This window comes from Protopterus annectens, chromosome 12.part0, assembly GCF_019279795.1.
Source record: "Protopterus annectens isolate FY-2018-M chromosome 12.part0, PAN1.0, whole genome shotgun sequence".
NCBI lineage: Eukaryota > Metazoa > Chordata > Ceratodontiformes > Protopteridae > Protopterus > Protopterus annectens.
In genome coordinates this window covers 1500289586-1500307389 of record NC_056746.1, presented here as the reverse complement: position 1 = coordinate 1500307389, position 17804 = coordinate 1500289586, and the positions used below count along the sequence as shown (strand labels likewise).

The following is a 17804-nucleotide window of genomic DNA, read 5'->3' as shown; positions in this document are numbered from 1 at the left end:
CATGTAGCACTATGTCCACAGCTTCAATAATCAAGTGCACAGGGGGGAAATAATGTCCATGGCACCCAATACACAAAATTGTGGCAGACAGTATGGCAGGCGTCAACAGCAAGCTTCCCAGTGGACATGTCAGTGGCTGAGAAAATGCAGTATTTAATGGGAAGTGCCTTTATAAATTGTATCTGTGTGGACCGTTACCCCCTTCTGAGTGTCTAGGGAACAGTGCTTCAAATGCATACAGGGACATGTGTGTGACTACAGCAGCAGCAGCAGCATGCAGGATTTCCTCTGTGCTGTAGTATATCTCTACATATTGTAGATACATAAGTGTGTACTGTACACCAAGCATGCCCCCACACACTTGGGTGTTGCTTTTTACTTCTGTTCTTTCTTCCTCATCACATTGTTGGAAATGTTGAATTCTTTAAATGTTGATTATCCCATCACCACTGTGCACAGTTGCATTTGATGCAGCAGTTTTTGGATTCTATTCCCACACCAGGTATATCAGATCTGAAGTAGGAGATTCATTTGTCTGCAACCTGTGGGTTATGGATCCGATATCGGATCCGAACCGGCATGGTTTTCCAGCTATGGATCCGAGCTCTCAGCTCCTCCCCTCACCCATAATGCCCTGCTCTCCCTACATGACCTCAGATCTAGTTTGCCGCGCTGGTGACCAGATTGGTTTCTGAGAGCTCTACCGCTAAGTGTTATTACTGCTAATTTTAGTGTTAAATTTAAGTTTTTTTCAGTCAGTTTTGTGTGAAAGTTTTAGGTTTCCCTTATTATAGCTGAAAGTTGTTTAGTTTTATTAACTTTTATAACTTTTAGTTTCCCTCCCCTCGCTGGTGTGTAGTGTGTGTTTGGGCCTGTGTTTGTTTGGCTAGTTAGCTTTTACTTTTTAGACTAATTAAAGTAAAAAAACTAGTGCCCTTAGGATGTCTGAACCACCTAAGGCTGTTTTTTCGAAGTGCTCCGAGTGTGGCCATAAGCTTTCCCCTGCTGATGGCCACACTCAGTGCGTTCGATGCCTTGGGGTTGAACACCTCACTTCTGGATGTTCCATTTGTGCAGGGTTCAACCCCAGGGCATTGAAGGAGCGGAGGTCGGCTGGTCCTGGCGGGACTTTTGCCCCGGACTCGGCCCGCTCCGCTCCTTCGGGGTACCGTGTCTACGGTTCCCTCCTCTCCAGCTCCCCCTCCTCCACCTGGGACTCAACCTCCCTCTAGTGGTTTGGAGGAGAGGGAAGCTAGAAAGAAGGACCGGAGGGAGAAGCACCATAAGCGGCGGGCCGAGACCTCTATTTCGGCCCCGCCTGCCAAGCGGGCTTCTCCTCCGGCCTCCTTGTCTGCTGGTTCTCCCCCTCCTCGGCTCCGGTCTCCTGTGTGCTTTTCACTGGGACCTGAGGAGGAGGAGACCCGATCTCCGTCGAGGCTATCGAGGAGGCACTCAAGGCCTACCTCGGTAGCCTCGTCGAGATCTACGTACAGTTTATCTGATGCTGATCTGGACCGGATGATGAGAAGGTTCATCCAGGCCCAGATGCAGATGGGAGTGCTCTTGCCTCCCCCCCCCCCTCTGGGGGGGGAGCTCGACCCCTTTCTTTAAACCTATAGCTCCTTCTCCGACCCGCTACCCGGGTTCGGAGCAGTTGGAGCCAAGCAGCTTTGGAGCCGGGGGTGGGTCGGCGCCGATAGTACTAGGTACTTCGGATCCGACCCTGCCCTCGAGTGCTTCGGATCCGACCTCTCGGAGCCTGGATCCGAGCTTCGGATCCGGGGGGATCAGTGCTCCTTCCGAGCGCACTGTCCCCTTGGATCCGAGTGCTTCGGCGCCGGCTCCGATCCACTCTTTGGATCCTAGGGGGAGCCGATTATCGGATCCTTTGGTCGAGGTCGGCTCCCCCTCGGCTTTTGATGTAGTGGAGAGGGCCCTGTTGAGGGTTTCCGGACCCCCGGCACTTGCTTCGGCTTCGTCCCGCGCTCCATCTGCAGTGGGCCAGGCTTCCACCATCCAGCCACTGGGACAGCCCGCTCCTTTGCCCCAAGTTGTTCCTTTGGAACATGTCACAGCTTGCGAGGAGTCCTCTGACAGCCCCCCGGAGGATGCCCCTCGCAAGCATATGTGCAAAAGGAGGCACATAGACTCCCCCGAGTCTCTCACTGAAGACACGGATTTGGAGGAAGGGGAAGGCTCCCCAAGATCACCCCCTGAGGATGTCTCCTTTGGAGACATCATGGAAATGCTTTGCATAAGGGGGGGGTGGTCTGCCCCCAAGTCTTCCTCGGACGAGTCCGTGTTCTTGGAGGCATTTGAAGTGGGCCCGTCTACCTCTTGGGTGTCCCCTCCTGCCGACCCCCTGGTGGACCTGATTACCACCAGGGCGTGGAAGGAACCGGACACCATGGAGCCAATTCCAAAAAGGCCTGACCGTATACTCAGTCCCCCGGCTGACCGTGCCCACTGGAGTAAGGGGCCTCCGGTAGATGCCATGTTGACGGCGGCAGCCACCAAGAGGGAACTTGCTCAGGAGAGCCCCTCAGTCCATCCCCCGAGCAAGGAGTCTCGGATGATGGACCGCTTCGGGAAGTGGATGTTTAGTTCAGCGACCTTTTCAGTGAGGGTGCTGAACTACCTGGCACATGTGATTAGGATGCAGCGCGATCTTATCAAGGAATACGCTGCATCCCCCCCAGAGTCCATGTCGGAGGAGGACAAATTGTTGCACTCCACCCGTATGGCCACTCTCAGGTCCGTGACTAATACCTCTATGCGGTTACTGTCCCATGCTATGGAAGGTGCCGCTAAAGCCGCAGGGGCAGGCCTAGTTACTAGACGTCAGGCCTAGCTCCATCATTGCAATTTCACGGAGCCCTTCAAGGCGTCATTTGCGAACGCTCCCTTCGATGGTTCTGCCCTCTTTGGCAAAACTGTTCGTGATACTTTGACCCAGAGCAAAAAGGACGGGAAGACGCTGTCTGCCATCGGAATCCGCTTCTGTGTGCCCCAGAGGCCCTATTCTAGGAACCAAAAGGGCCAGAAGAAGATGTGGTTCCGGAAGTCGCAGCAATCCCAACCCGCTCCGGACAACCAGTCCTTCCTTGGCAGAGGAGGACAGGGAGGATGCCGCCCCAGGGGCAGAGGGGCTCCCAGGAACTTTGGGTCCAGAGAACCCTTCTCTGAACGGCCCGCGCAGCAGCCCTGAAGGGTTGCCCGGCTGCTTCACTCTGGAGGCAGTCGGGGGACGTTTTTCGGAGCACCTAGCGGCATGGGAGTCCATAACATCAGACCGCTGGGTCCTCCGCATCATATCCAGAGGATACCGCATCCCCATTTCATCACATGCCAAAATTGAAGTCCCTCCCCGACGTTCCACCCGGTCAGTGGGAGGCCACTTTGGCAGAAATTGGCCATCTGCTAAAGAAAAGAGCCATCCAGCCCGACCCCCAGACCAGATCGGATCAGGGTTCCACTCCAGGTTCTTTTTAGTGCCGGAAAAGACGGGGGATCTAAGACCAATATTAGACCTTTCACTCTTGAACCTGGCAGTTCCCAAGGAGAAGTTCCGAATGGTTACATTACAGTCTATTCTCCCCCTTCTGGGAGAAAATCACTGGATGTGCTCTATAGACCTCAAGGATGCATACTACCATATTCTAATGGACAGGCGCTCCAGGAGGTTTCTCCGCTTCCGGCTGGGAGCAGGTCACTACCAATTCCGGGTCCTTCCCTTTGGTCTCACCACAGCCCCCAGGGTGTTCACCAAGGTATTAGCAGTGGTAGCGGCCCACCTGAGGCTTCAGGGGGTGCAGGTCTTCCCTTACCTGGACGACTGGCTTCTCACCGCTCCAACAAGGCATCTACTGTTATTGGCGCGAGATTCCTTTCTCCATCTAGCTCCCCATCTGGGCATCACAATAAATACAGAAAAATCCAACCTAGCCCCTACGCAGTTCATAGATTTTATAGGTGCCAGGTTAGACACGAGACTGTTAAGAGCCTTCCTCACTGCGGACAGAATTCAGAATCTGCAGCTCCAGGTGCGGGCCATTCTCCACTCCAGCTCAGTTCCGGCGGAGTTGGTCCTGAGGGCTCTAGGGTCCATGGCAGCAGCGATAGCTCTTCTTCCTCTCGCCAGGTTCAATATGCGCGTCCTTCAATGGACACTCCTAGTTCAGTGGTCTTATCTTGCTCTTCCTATGCATCATCCCATTGCGATCAGCAAGGCTTGCAAGTGGTCCCTCCTGTGGTGGCTCCACTCTCCAGATCTCCACGGAGGCCGCCCCTTTTGTGCTTCTCCCCCTCTCGCCACGGTGACCACGGACGCCTCCTGCCTCGGGTGGGGGGGCATTTTGCAGGCCGGACGGTCCAAGGCACGTGGAACGATTCAGAGACCTTACTGCATATCAACGTTCTAGAGATGAGAGCAGTGCTCTTAGCGTTGCAAGCACTACAGGCCTTTCTTCCCTTGGGAACTATTGCGATTCAGTCGGACAACATGTCTGTCGTCTGGTATATCAACAAACAGGGAGGAACCAGGTCTTACCCTCTTTGTCGAGAAGCCATGAGAGTGTGGGAATGGGCAATCTCCACCAACCGCTTTCTCATCGCAACGCATATTCCGGGTCGGTCCAACATCCTTGCGGACAAACTCAGTCGCACCATTCTCTCCCCTTACGAGTGGTCTCTCAATGCTCAGGTAGCGAAACGCATCTTCGCACGGTGGGGAACTCCTTGTTGCGATCTTTTTGCGTCTCCCTCAAACACCAAGTGCGACAGTTTTTTCGCTCTAATACCTCCTCCTGGAGATACCCCAAGAGACGCTCTGGTGCATGCTTGGCCCCCCGGTCTTCTTTATGCTTATCCCCCCTTGCCTCTGATGCTCCAAGTTCTTCAGAAAGCCTCTCGGTTGGGGTGCAGTATGATTCTCATTGCCCCATTCTGGCCTCGACAGATCTGGTTCCCTTTCCTAAGGTCTCACTCAGTGAATCCTCCTTGGATTCTAGATCCCATTCTGGATCTGATATCTCACCCATCCCATCTATCAACCCCGAATCTGGACAACCTGAAGCTGACTGCTTGGCTGCTCCAGTTCCACTCCTGATCAGGACTCCCGGTATTTCGTCTCCAGTTAAGGCCATCCTGGTGGCGGCTCATAAACCATCTACCAGGAAAGTTTACCGCAGTAAGTGGAAACAATTCTCCATTTGGGCAGAGCGGCAAGGTCTAGACCCCTTCACAGTTCCCCTTCCTCTGGTGCTTGACTTTCTAACCACTCTTTTTAATGATGGTGCCAGCAGTTCCACGGTCAAAGTGCAACTTGCGGCAATTTCTCACTATCATATTGGTCAAGACTCCAGTCCACTGATGTCTGCCAAATTGTGTAAGATTTTCCTAAAAGGTACCTTTCTCCTCAGGCCCCCTGTAAAGCAAGTGGTTCCTCCTTGGGACCTTTCTTTGGTCCTTCAGGCCTTGACTGCTCTCCCCTTCGAACCTGCGGCTACGGTAGATCTGAAATTTTTATCTTTCAAGACGGCCTTTTTAGTAGCCATTACCTCGGCCAAGAGAGTTTCAGAACTTCAAGCCTTATCCGTCAAGCCTCCTTACTTGGTCTTTCATCCGGACCGTGTATACCTCAGGACCAACCCGTCCTTTCTTCCTAAGGTAGCTTCTGAAGCAAATATTAATCAATTCATTAACCTCCCTGATGTTCTTCGTTCCACATTGCTGCAGTCCTTACTATTGGGTAGTCCGCTGTCCAGTCGGCCCGAATACCAGAGTATATGGCTGACGTCGGTCAGGGCGCATTAGACTGACGTCAGTATGTCAGGGTACTAATGCGCATGACCGACGTCATATCCTCAGTCTTTTTTGCCGCATGGTCCGATGCAGAAGCAGTTTTGCGAGTGCAGGTTGGCGTTCTGAAATATTTCCGAAACCGGAGTTTCAGACCGAATCAGAGTTGGCTAAGTACCCCGTTGGGGAACATTTTGGTTTTTCTTGCCTCAGTATTTAACCGGATGTCAGAAAAAGTGAATAACTGTATTTCTTGTGGGAAACAGATACCTCATAGGGATTACCATACCTTGTGTATACCTTGTTTAGGGCCTGAGCACGGCGTTGTTGGATGCCGCTCTTGTGCTAGGTTTAACAAACGCACTATTAAGAGGAGGTTAGACTGTGCCAGGTTAGTGTTTGGGAAGCGTTGCAATTATAAAATGCCGTCGGATGCTCCGGCGCCGCTTCAAGAAGCGCAAGGACAAAACAGCGAAGCCTAGGGTTGATGAACCGGCAGTCCCGGACGTCGGTTCTTTAGAAGGCTCAGTGGAGCCAGAGGTTTTGCCAGGAGTTTCTTTGGAGTCTCAGGCAGAGACTTTACTGTTACAGGATGTGCCTTCTCAGGAGGTAGGCCAGACTGAGGGGGCTTCTCAGGTAACTGTTCTTCCCTCTCTTCCCAAGGTAGTTAGAGCCTCTCCTTCTGTTGCCAAAACTTCTTTGAGAGGTAGGCCAAGTTCAGCTTCAGTGGGGGCTTCTCCTAGCATTTCAGGTTCTGTGCCTAAGAAACATATGCTTAAAATGGCAGAAGATTTGATTACTATGATTAGAGGTTCTATGCCCCCTCCTGATAAGAGGCCTAGGGTGGAACCGGAGTTTGATAGTTTTGAACAGTGTTCAGAGGCTTCTGAGTCTTCTGCGGAAGATTTGCAGGAGTATCCTCCTTACTCTGATTCTGATGTGGATGATTCCACTCCTACAGCTTCTCCTCCTGAGGATTTCTCATTTTCAGAGACTCTGCATTCCATGAGGGAGCACTTTAAATGGGAAGGCCAGGATTACTCTGATTCCAGGAAAAGACTTAGGGAATTCTTGTTTTTGCCCCAGCATAGGCCCTTAGCTATACCTCCTGTGTTGAATGTGGTGGAAGATGTTTTTGCAGAGGCTTCCATGAACCCTGATTCTTTGCCTCCTGCTCCTGTTAAACCTGATAGGTACTATAGGGTGCCTGAAGCTCATAAGTATCTTTTTAAGAGTCCTAGGGCAGACCCGCAAACTGTTTCTCAGGGACCTAAAGGTGTTAAGGCCTCTGTGGTTAAAAACCCTGTTCCCACTGATAAAGAGGCAAGGGCTTTGCATCGATGGGGAAAGAAAGTGTATACTTCTTCCACTTTAGCCATGAGGGCGTTGAATTGTCAGTTTCACATGCTTAAATATCAAAATTATCTCCTTTCACAACTGAAATCTAAGGTGGATGCTTTGGCGGAAGGTATTGAGTGTAAAGAGTTGCTGGATTTAGTTCATGTGTCTGAACAAGTGGGTAAACATTCTTTGCAATGTGGTTTTGATGCTGTACAGGCCTCCTCGAGGGTGGCTGCCACTAGTTCTGTTCTTCGCAGGCATGCCTGGTTGAGGGATCAGAATTTAGCTGAGCATGTTAAGACAAGGATTTTGGATGCTCCTTTACAGTCTGATGTGTTGTTTGGTTCGCCTGTGGAAGCAGTTTTAAAGAAAATGGAGGACAAAGCTAAGTCTATGCAAACTGTTAAAGATTTTTTGCAGGTGCAGCCACCGAAGTTTAGTAGAAATTGGCCTACTAAGGGATGGACATATCCTGCTTATGATTCCCAGTCTAGGGGTAGGTCTAGACGTGGTAGGGGCAGAGCTCAAGGTTCTTTTAGGCCTAGGACAGGAAGTTCACCTGCTCAGACTTCTGGTGAGGGCAGGGGTCAGTCCTTTCGTAAACAGACCCAATGACCTGCCTTTTCAGCTGCCAGTAGATTCTCGTCTGGCAGCTCCTTTGGGGGGAAGACTGTCTCTTTTCAAAGGAAATTGGGATTTAATTACTCAAGACAGATGGGTGTTGGATATCATTCACCACGGTTACAGGTTTTATTTCCATACATTGCCCCTTTCAAAGGCATGCCAGATGTTCCTCCTCCACAAAGGAAAGAGGCTCACAAGCAAATTTCTCTGTTACTCCAAATAGGGGCCATTCAGCCAGTCCCTGTATCAGAAAGGGGCCTAGGATTTTATTCTCGCCTGTTCCTAGTACCAAAGAAGGGGAACACGTGGAGACCAATTTTGGATTTATCTATCCTCAACACTTATCTGGACATTCCCAAGTTCAAAATGTTGACGTTACAACAGCTTTTACCTCTGCTGGGCAAAGATCACTGGATGGTAACTTTAGATCTCAAGGAAGCTTACCTTCATGTGCCTATAAGACTAAGTTGCAGGAAGTATCTGCGTTTTCGAGCTGGAAATTCTCATTATCAGTTCTCTGCATTGCCCTTTGGCTTATCTACTGCCAGAGTATTCACAAAGGTTCTGGCTCCAGTGATAGCTTACTTCAGGCTAAAAGGAATTCAAATCTATCCTTACTTGGACGACTGCCTGATTCTGGCTCAAGACAAGGAAGACCTTCTACAGCATCTGGAATATGTTATAGCAGTGCTAAGATGCCTAGGGTATTCTGTGAACGAAATAAAGTCCAGTCTAGTACCCTCTCAAGACATGTGCTTTCTGGGTGTGAGACTGAATACAGCAGCCCAGATGGCCTTTTAACCCCGGACAAACAAAAGAGTCTATCACTTTACTTCCATCAACTATCTCATCAGTCCGTGCTGACTGCAAGGACAGTCCTTCAAGCATTAGGGTTCATGGCATCTTGTATTCTGGTGCTTCCCAATGCCAAACTGCATATGAGGAAGCTACAATGGTATCTCAAAATGTATGGACACAGCACTGCCAGGATTTGGACACTGTCATTCAAATAATACCTTGCCTTCAAAAAGAATTTTTGTGGTGGGCTCAGGAATGTCACCTAAACAAGGGACTCTCTGTGACCCGGCCAGAGGCGAGTCAGATTTTAACGACAGATGCCTCGGACATTGCTTGGGGAGCTCATCTAAATGGAAATTGGATACAAGACAAGTGGCCTGTCAGACTACAGCATCTACATATCAACATGAAGGAGATGTTAGCAGTCCAGTTTGCATTAATGGCTTTCAAGGAGTTACTTCTTCCAGGGCAGGTGTTGATTCTAACAGACAACACAACTGTCATGTGGTACATCAACAAGCAAGGGGAACACATTCTTATCCTCTATGCAGGCAAGCAATGATTTTATGGGAGACTGCGCTAAGCTTGCAACTAACTCTTCAGGCAAGGTTTCTGCCAGGAGCACAGAACTCCTTAGCAGATGTGTTAAGCAGACAAATCATGGATCCCCACGAGTGGAAACTGGATCTTCATGTATTTCAGAAACTGACAGTGTCATGGGGAACTCCAGACATAGATCTGTTCGCTTCTCCACTAAACCACCAGCTGCCAAAGTTTTGCACAAAGGGGTTTCATCACACAGCTTGGAAAGTGGATGCTCTGTCTTTCAGTTGGAAAAACCTTCATGTGTATGCCTTTCCACCTCTGCCTCTTCTTCCAAAGGTGCTATTAAAAGTCAGACAAGACAAGCCAAGGATGATTTTGATAGCTCCAGATTGGCCTCGGCAACACTGGTACCCACTACTAAGGAGTCTGGTAAGGAAGCCTCCATGGCCTTTACCTTTGATTCCTCATCTGTTATCTCAGAAGGACGGTCATCTGCTCAATGTCAAGCTTCACTCTCTTCATCTAACAGCCTGGCATATTCTGTGTTGAAACACAGCAGGTCTCAACTTCCTCAACAAGTTTTAAATGTGATTATGGAAGCTAGAAGACCTAGTACAAGGAAAGTGTACGCAGAAAAATGGAAGAGATTTTTATTTTGGAGTACAGCAAAGAATTTGGAGATTTCTGAGCCTAATTTGAGTGTGGCTCTTCAATATCTTACTGAGTTATTGGACAAAGGTTTGTCCTTCTCGTCCATTAAGATTCATGCTGCAGCAATTTCAGCTCACTATGATTGTGACCCACCATTGTTTTCGCATCCTTTGTTCAAGCAGTTTCTTAGAGGGGCAAAGAATATAAGACCCCCACGTAGAGCTCCTACTCCTGCTTGGGATCTCAATTTTGTGTTGGAAAAACTTACTCTACAACCTTTTGAGCCTGGCTACTGCTGAATTGAAATACTTGTCATGGAAGACTGCTTTTCTGTTGGCTATTACTTCTGCAAGAAGGGTGTCTGAGTTGCAGGCCCTTATGGCAGTAGAGCCCTTTGATTTTCCATAAGGATAGGGTATCATTACGTACTAATCCTTCCTTTATGCCTAAGGTGGTTTCTAGTGTGGCTTTAAACCAAACTATTCATTTGCCTACTTTTTATGCATACCCCAAAATAAAGGGGAAAAGATTTTGCACACTTTAGATGTACACAGGCAATTCGTTATTATTTAAGCAGGACTAAGGATTTTAGGCAGTCTCAGCAGTTGTTTGTTTCTTTTGCTTTGAGTTCAGGGCAAGCCTGTGTCAAAACAAACTATTTCTAGGTGGATTGGGTTTTGCATTGCATTTTGTTATTCCCATCATGGCAAGGAGATTCCAGCTGGGATTAGGCCTCATTCCACTAGGGCTACTGCCACTTCAACAGCATTTCTAAGGGGTGGCAACTAAGGATATTTTGGAAGCAGCTACTTGGAGTTCAGTGCATACTTTCTCTAAGCATTATCACCTTCCTATCTACTCTAAGTCTAGGGCTGGTTTTGCCACAGCTGTTTTGCAAGGCATGTTGTCAGCTCCTACTTCTTTATGATTTGCCAGCCTCCCTTACCTCTGCTTTGGGATTCTACAATAGTAAGGACTGCAGCAATGTGGAACGAAGAACATAGTACAGTTTTGTACCTACCATAAATGTAGATGTTCGAGGATCCACATTGCTGCAGTCCAATTTACCCTCCCTCCTTCCCCTCTGTGTTTAGGGGTGGTTGTGTAGGTGAGGTTATATTTTTGTATATATTTTTGTATATATTGTACATCTTTTTGGTGCAGGTATTTTGGGCCTTGTCTTTTTAGGGTCTTCTGACATCTGGGGCAAGAAAAGACTGAGGATATGACGTCGGTCATGCGCATTAGTACCCTGACGTACTGACGTCAGTCTAATGCGCCCTGACCGACGTCAGCCATATACTCTGGTATTCGGGCCGACTGGACAGCGGACTACCCAATAGTAAGGACTGCAGCAATGTGGATCCTCGAACATCTACATTTATGGTAGGTACAAAACTGTACTTTTTCTTTCCTAAATATCAAAACAAAGGTGAATACAGGCTACATTCCTTAGATGTTCACAGGCAACTTAGATTTTATCTGAACAGGACAGCTGGTCATAGGCAATCTGACCAGTTGTTTATTTCCTTTGCTAAATTCAATTTGGGTAAACCAATTTCCAAAGTTTCCTTATCACGCTGCATTTCGCAGTGCATCTTATTGGCTTATCAAGCTTCTGGAAGGCCCGCACCGGAGGGAGTACATGCCCATTCAACCCGGTCAGTTTCTACTTCAGCGGCCTTTAAAGCTAGGATTCCTCTGGATAATATTTGTTCAGCAGCCACTTGGGCTTCATCTCATACCTTTATCTCCCACTACAAGTTGGATATTACATCTAGAGGTAGAGCATCCTTTGGCTCAGGTGCTCCGGAATATCCTTCCATGATGGCCGCTAAGATTCAGGTAGCTGGGGACTCTGTCCCACAGGTTGCAGACAAATGAATCTCCTACTTCAGATTTAGAAGTTATGTACTCACCATAACGTTCCATCTGAGTAGGTGTATTCATTTGTCTGCAACCATCCCGCCTCCTATCCCCTGGCCTTGTCAGTTTCCTGCATATTATGTTACCCTTTTAGGTATTTCTATTGTTGGCAAACTCGATCTGAGGTCATGTAGGAGAGCAGGGCATTATGGTGAGGGAGCTGAGAGCTCGGATCCATAGCTGGAAAACCATGCCGGTTCGGATCCGATATCGGATCCATAACCCACAGGTTGCAGACAAATGAATACACCTACTCAGATGGAACGTTATGGTGAGTACATAACTTCTAATTATTGACACTGCAGAGCAGCATAAGGGGCTGCTGTACTCCTGAGTGTGCCATCCTTCAGATGAGATGTACAATAGATGCTTCATCGACTTGAGTTGGTGGTAACGTAAGTGGATGTAAAAGATCACTTAGCACCTATTGAAGAGTGGGGGTAAGTTCTCTGATGCCCTGGCCAATGTTTCCCCAATAGCATGAATACCACCTTGGGTATCTCCTGAAAAGAGGCTACTAGCCTAGTGGGATTAACCCGGTAAATGAAAGATAAATATATTTTGAACATACCAAAGCAAAAAACACGAAAGCGAGGACAAATGCAGGCTGGAAAAGATCCTCCAATTTTATTAACACACAAACGACAAAATGGTAATCCACAGAATGAACGCCTTCACAGTTACAGCGTTTTCGTCCAAATAGACTTCATCAGATAAAATTACCTTTTACTTTACGGTATTTATATATAAAAACAATTTCCACAAGCACCAATCATTAAACCATTCTGTTTTAAACGTACAAATCAACCTACAAGCTGCTGAATAAATAATTAATTCATCACTTCCTGTTTCCATAATAATTGATTCTTTGTATATGAATAAATAAACTTTTAAATAAATAAATAAATATATAAATATTATTTATACATTAAAAACTCCTATAAATGTTGACTGTTTATAAATATTCTAAATTACATGTTAAAAATATGTTAAAAATGTTCGTTAAAAATCTTTTTAATGAAAACTATTCTAACCTGAATGCTTAGTACAAATGTTACTTAAAATACAGCAAGGGTGGAAAGAAATGTGAAATACAATAGGGTACACTATAACCTTAACTCCCAAGAATATAAGAAGTTGGAAGAGTTGAAAAATAACAAAGATGTAAGGGTAATGAAACCCGATGAGGGCGGGGGTATAGTTGTGATGGATGTTATTTTATATGAAGGAAAGATGAATGAGATATTAAGAAATGAAGTCAAATATAGTACAGTCTCATTAAATGAAATTAACACTGCTTATCAACGTATTGACAATATTTTAGAAGATATGTTAAATGAAAACCTCTTTGATATGAAAACTTTCTCCTTTTTGAAAACAGAGAAGCCTATAATACCAGTTATCTTTGGTATACCAAAGATACACAAAAATAGTTTGGACCCTCCACTGAGACCCATTGTCTCAGCGGGAGGGTCCAAAACTAATTCTTTAGCAAAATATGTGGATCAAAAGGCTAAACATATATGGCTAGAAAAGGGAGCCATTTTGAAAGATTCCTGGGACTTATTGAGAGGGTTGAATAACAGTCTTTATAATGAAGAGTTGATTTTTGTCACAATAGATATTGTCGATTTATTTGGATCTATACCCTATGAGGCTGGTATAAGAATGTTTGAAGAAGAGATTTTTGGGGATAGTAAGTTGACTTTAGATGAAAAGGTAGTGTGCACAGGTTTAATGGACCTGGTATTAAAAAATAATTATCTAACCTTTAATGGTGAATTTTTTAGACAGCTACAAGGTGTAGCAATGGGGGCAGCCTGTGCACCTACCTTTGCTAATTTAGTACTTGCAAACTGGGAGGAACGTTATGTATTGAGTTCCTCCTATGCTAAGTTCTGGACTTTATATAAGAGGTTTCTTGATGACATCATAATTTTTTGGATAGGGGGTAAGGATGTTTTGGATGAATTTATTACATATATAGAGAAGACTACAGAATTTTTAAAATTTACTTATAATTATTCTGAAACTATTACTCAATACCTGGATGTGGAAATTACAAAATGTGACAAAAGCTTTGAAACATGTGTCTATAGAAAACCTACATATGTGAATTCATTTTTGCATTTCAAAAGTGCCCACCCAATATATTGCAAAAAAAACATAGTGAAAGGGCAATTCGTGAGGGGGTCTAGGATGACTAATAATGAGAGAAAAATTAAAGCAGAATGTGATTTGTTGGAAAAAATGTTCCTAGAAAGAGAATATCCACCTGAATTTATTAAAAATATCAGAATTGAAGTGGAAGAAGGGAGAAAAGGGAGGTTTGAACCTATTTTTGGCATGAATGGTGAGCAGAATAAAAAAGAAGAAGATAAAGAAGGAAATTTCCAAAAATCCTTGATTCTGGAATATAATTTATTAAACAAAAATATTAAAAATGCATTCAAAAAGGAATGGGAGAGATTTAGGGCCCTCACGGACTTGGATGGGTTGCCACAGGAGACACCAAGAATAGTATTTAAAAACACAGTAAGTATAAAAGGGATCTTGGAAAATAATAATTGTGGTAATAAGGGAAGTCAAATCGGAACTAGGGTTAAACTTGGAACTTTTAAATGTGGCAAATGCAAACAATGTGAGCACATTATTAACAGAGAAAAAGTTTTTTTGACCAGCAGGGGAAGGTGCATAACCAGTAAGGGTTATTACAATTGTGAATCCATAGGACTGGTGTATTTGGCTATTTGCGTGGAATGTCCTTCTTTTTACATAGGAAAGACAGAAAGGACATTAAAGAGACGCATTTATGAACACATGTATGATTGTTAAAAAGGGAAAGGAAACAAATGCTATTTATAGGAACACTAAAACATGTGTGGGGGCCAAATTCCAATTTTTTGTTTTAGATCAAATAAAAAGAAATACAAGAGGAGGCCTTTGGGAAGAAAATATTGCCTATAAAGAATTATGGTGGCAAGTGACCCTGGAGGCAAATAAAAAACCAGGGCTAAATGAATATATTTCTAGTTTACCTCTCTTGAAAGTAAGATCTGCTAGAGTGTGATCTTTGCATTCCCTTACCAGATCTTGGCAGTAGGTGTCACCCTTGCTGTATTTTAAGTAACATTTGTACTAAGCATTCAGGTTAGAATAGTTTTCATTAAAAAGATTTTTAACGAACATTTTTAACATATTTTTAACATGTAATTTAGAATATTTATAAACAGTCAACATTTATAGGAGTTTTTAATGTATAAATAATATTTATATATTTATTTATTTATTTAAAAGTTTATTTATTCATATACAAAGAATCAATTATTATGGAAACAGGAAGTGATGAATTAATTATTTATTCAGCAGCTTGTAGGTTGATTTGTACGTTTAAAACAGAATGGTTTAATGATTGGTGCTTGTGGAAATTGTTTTTATATATAAATACCGTAAAGTAAAAGGTAATTTTATCTGATGAAGTCTATTTGGACGAAAACGCTGTAACTGTGAAGGCGTTCATTCTGTGGATTACCATTTTGTCGTTTGTGTGTTAATAAAATTGGAGGATCTTTTCCAGCCTGCATTTGTCCTCGCTTTCGTGTTTTTTGCTTTGGTGAGTGGAGTTTGGAGCAGTATTTTACATATTTTGAACATAAATGTCCAAACATTGTAAACATCTTGAATAATTTAATAAGTTTAGTAAGAAATCAAAACTAAGAGAAATTGTAGCACTTACAAAGACACTATACTTTGTTTAGTACATAACAATCTTCTAGATGTATTTTGGAGAGACAGCAGCTAAAAGTGCTGAGGAAGAAGCCCAGAACCAGCTTTAAATGGATACTAATTAAACATACTTCACAGTGGAGTTTTTACTCTAATTGGTGTATATCAGCTAGGTTTGCCATGTCACTACCTACCGCTAAAGGATGCTTTTGTACTGAAGATGTCATTAATCCATAATGTCATGTAAGTGTCGAGTTCTGTCTGTCCCTTAACTTTAATGTGCAGTTTACTGGCCTCACTAGCCCCTGTTCAAAATGGTTAATCTGAATATGATTGCCTACGTATCTCTGAACTTTGTACCAGGGATGCTTCACAGAAAGCAGTTCTGCAGTCACTCAATAATGAATGAGTTTATTTACATTTGTTTACAGTGAAAGTCTGACAGGGTTGTAAAATACACATTTTAGCAGATTCCCAGGGAGAAAATCTTTAACACGTTAACAGTAGCAAGCAAAAATAATCAAACTACATAGTACTAAGCATTACATATTGAGAACAGAGACTAAACATTTGTTTTCTTGTTGGGGGATATAATTTTTTAGAAAAATCTAATGTAGGAAGCCGCAATGATAAATGTGTGCATTTTTGAGTAAATCTCAGAATCCGTCTGTACCATGGTATTCTTTGTCCTTCTCACCCAAGTACCTGCCCTTTGTCAGTGTAGCTTCACTTAAAAACAGACTGTTTTATGTGTGTGTGTGTGTGTGTGTGTGTGTGTGTGTGTGTGTGTCTGTGTGTGTATGTATGTATATATATATTTAAAAATATGTATGGTTATACATTCAGCTGAGTAATTTCTATTCCTTTGTTTTGCTAAATTATTACTTGGATAGCCCATATTTAGCTGTGCTATGTCATGAGACTTTGTCCCTTGTTGCTTGCCAGGTAAAAGGCATATAAAGGTGTTTATAGGTTCATAGGTAAGTACTAGGCTAGTTACCTTTGAATACCATTTTAAGCTTTGCCAATTTTCCTCAAAAAGTGACAGTTGATTTCTGTACCTTGAATCTGTGAGGTATGGTATTTCCTACTTTATTTGCTTATTTATTTACTTATTTACTTCTGTTGTCACTAGACTCGCCAGCATGAACCACCTGCTCCAGTGAATGAGTTACTAGATCTCTCTCTGAATTCTCCAGCTCCTCAGGCAGAAAGTACAGGACAGTCAACTGGTTTTCAGAGTCCAATATCAAGTAAGTAAAAGCTATCAGAGTACACTCTACAAATGACTACATCTCAAAATTTCATTTATTCAAGAATGTAATTTGATTCCTTGCCTTGCGTATGTAGTTAAACTACATATTATCAATTTATTTCAGTATATGTGTTTATTTGTTTTATGGTTATTTCATTTGTTCATTCATTCATTCATTAATTGCTCACTTTATCTACTGAATGGTTGTGGGGGAGTTAGGGGTGCTCAGCATTCAGTGGGGACTAGGTATATAAACTTGTCCAAATTGTATGCCATCTGATTGCTGGATATGCACCCACACACACACACACACACACACACACACACACTCTTTACAAGACTGACATTTTATTTATGGCCCATCGTTAAGGTGTGCGAGGAAGCCGAAATATCAGACACAAACATAAACACATAGAAGACCCTCTGTGCAAGAAATGACTTGGAGAAATAAGCTCTGTGAAACAGCAGAATTAATCATTGAAATACAAGAGAAACCTATTTTTTCTGTTTATAAATTAAAGTTAGAGCATAAAATTATATATAAAAAAGATTACTGCTACCTGTATTTTCTTAATTAACATTTCGCTGTTAACCACAGAGAACTTATTTATTTTCTAAGCTACAATGTCAGTAGTAGTAGTAAACTGAAATGAAGATTATTTTGTAAATGGGTGTATAAATGTTCATTTTGGGGTGTTAAAAGTAATGCTGAGACCATTTTTCATTTTGTCCAGCTGATTTGTATCTTATCTGGCTTTATGCACCTTGACTGACCTTAGGAGGGCAACAACCCTGATTCCCCTAGAAATCCTTGCATTCCCCCTTGCCAGCAGTGTAGCCCACATCTAACCCAGTGGAGTGGGGTCTCCTCTGCACAGTGACAAGATCCTTGTGACATTTCCAATCAGTGAGATAATAGTCAGAATTGATATGGCTTTCTGGTTAGTCACACTAGCTATAGAAGAAGATTGTTTTTCTACAAATCATAAATGTTAAGTTGTCAAACTCGCCTTCATTCTTGCTGGATGGGTTCGGAGCCGATCCTCGGCTCTGACTCGGCACTTGCTAAACTCAAGAGCTAATTTTACCAGCTTGAGGCAACCCTATATCCCATGATGCAAGGCGTGACTACCCCAGA

The 17804-nt window shown here is 44.1% G+C and overlaps 1 protein-coding gene across 3 annotated transcripts in view; it reads left to right on the top strand.

Annotated features, from left to right (window-relative positions):
• The window catches only part of TOM1L1 (target of myb1 like 1 membrane trafficking protein), a 1502644-nt gene that overhangs the window by 1049536 nt on the left and 435304 nt on the right, over window positions 1-17804 (top strand). For all 3 annotated transcript variants that reach the window (XM_044090473.1, XM_044090474.1, XM_044090475.1), the window contains one exon: window positions 16547-16664. In XM_044090473.1, the coding sequence (XP_043946408.1) occupies window positions 16547-16664 (118 nt within the window). The remainder of the gene's footprint in view (window positions 1-16546; window positions 16665-17804) is intronic.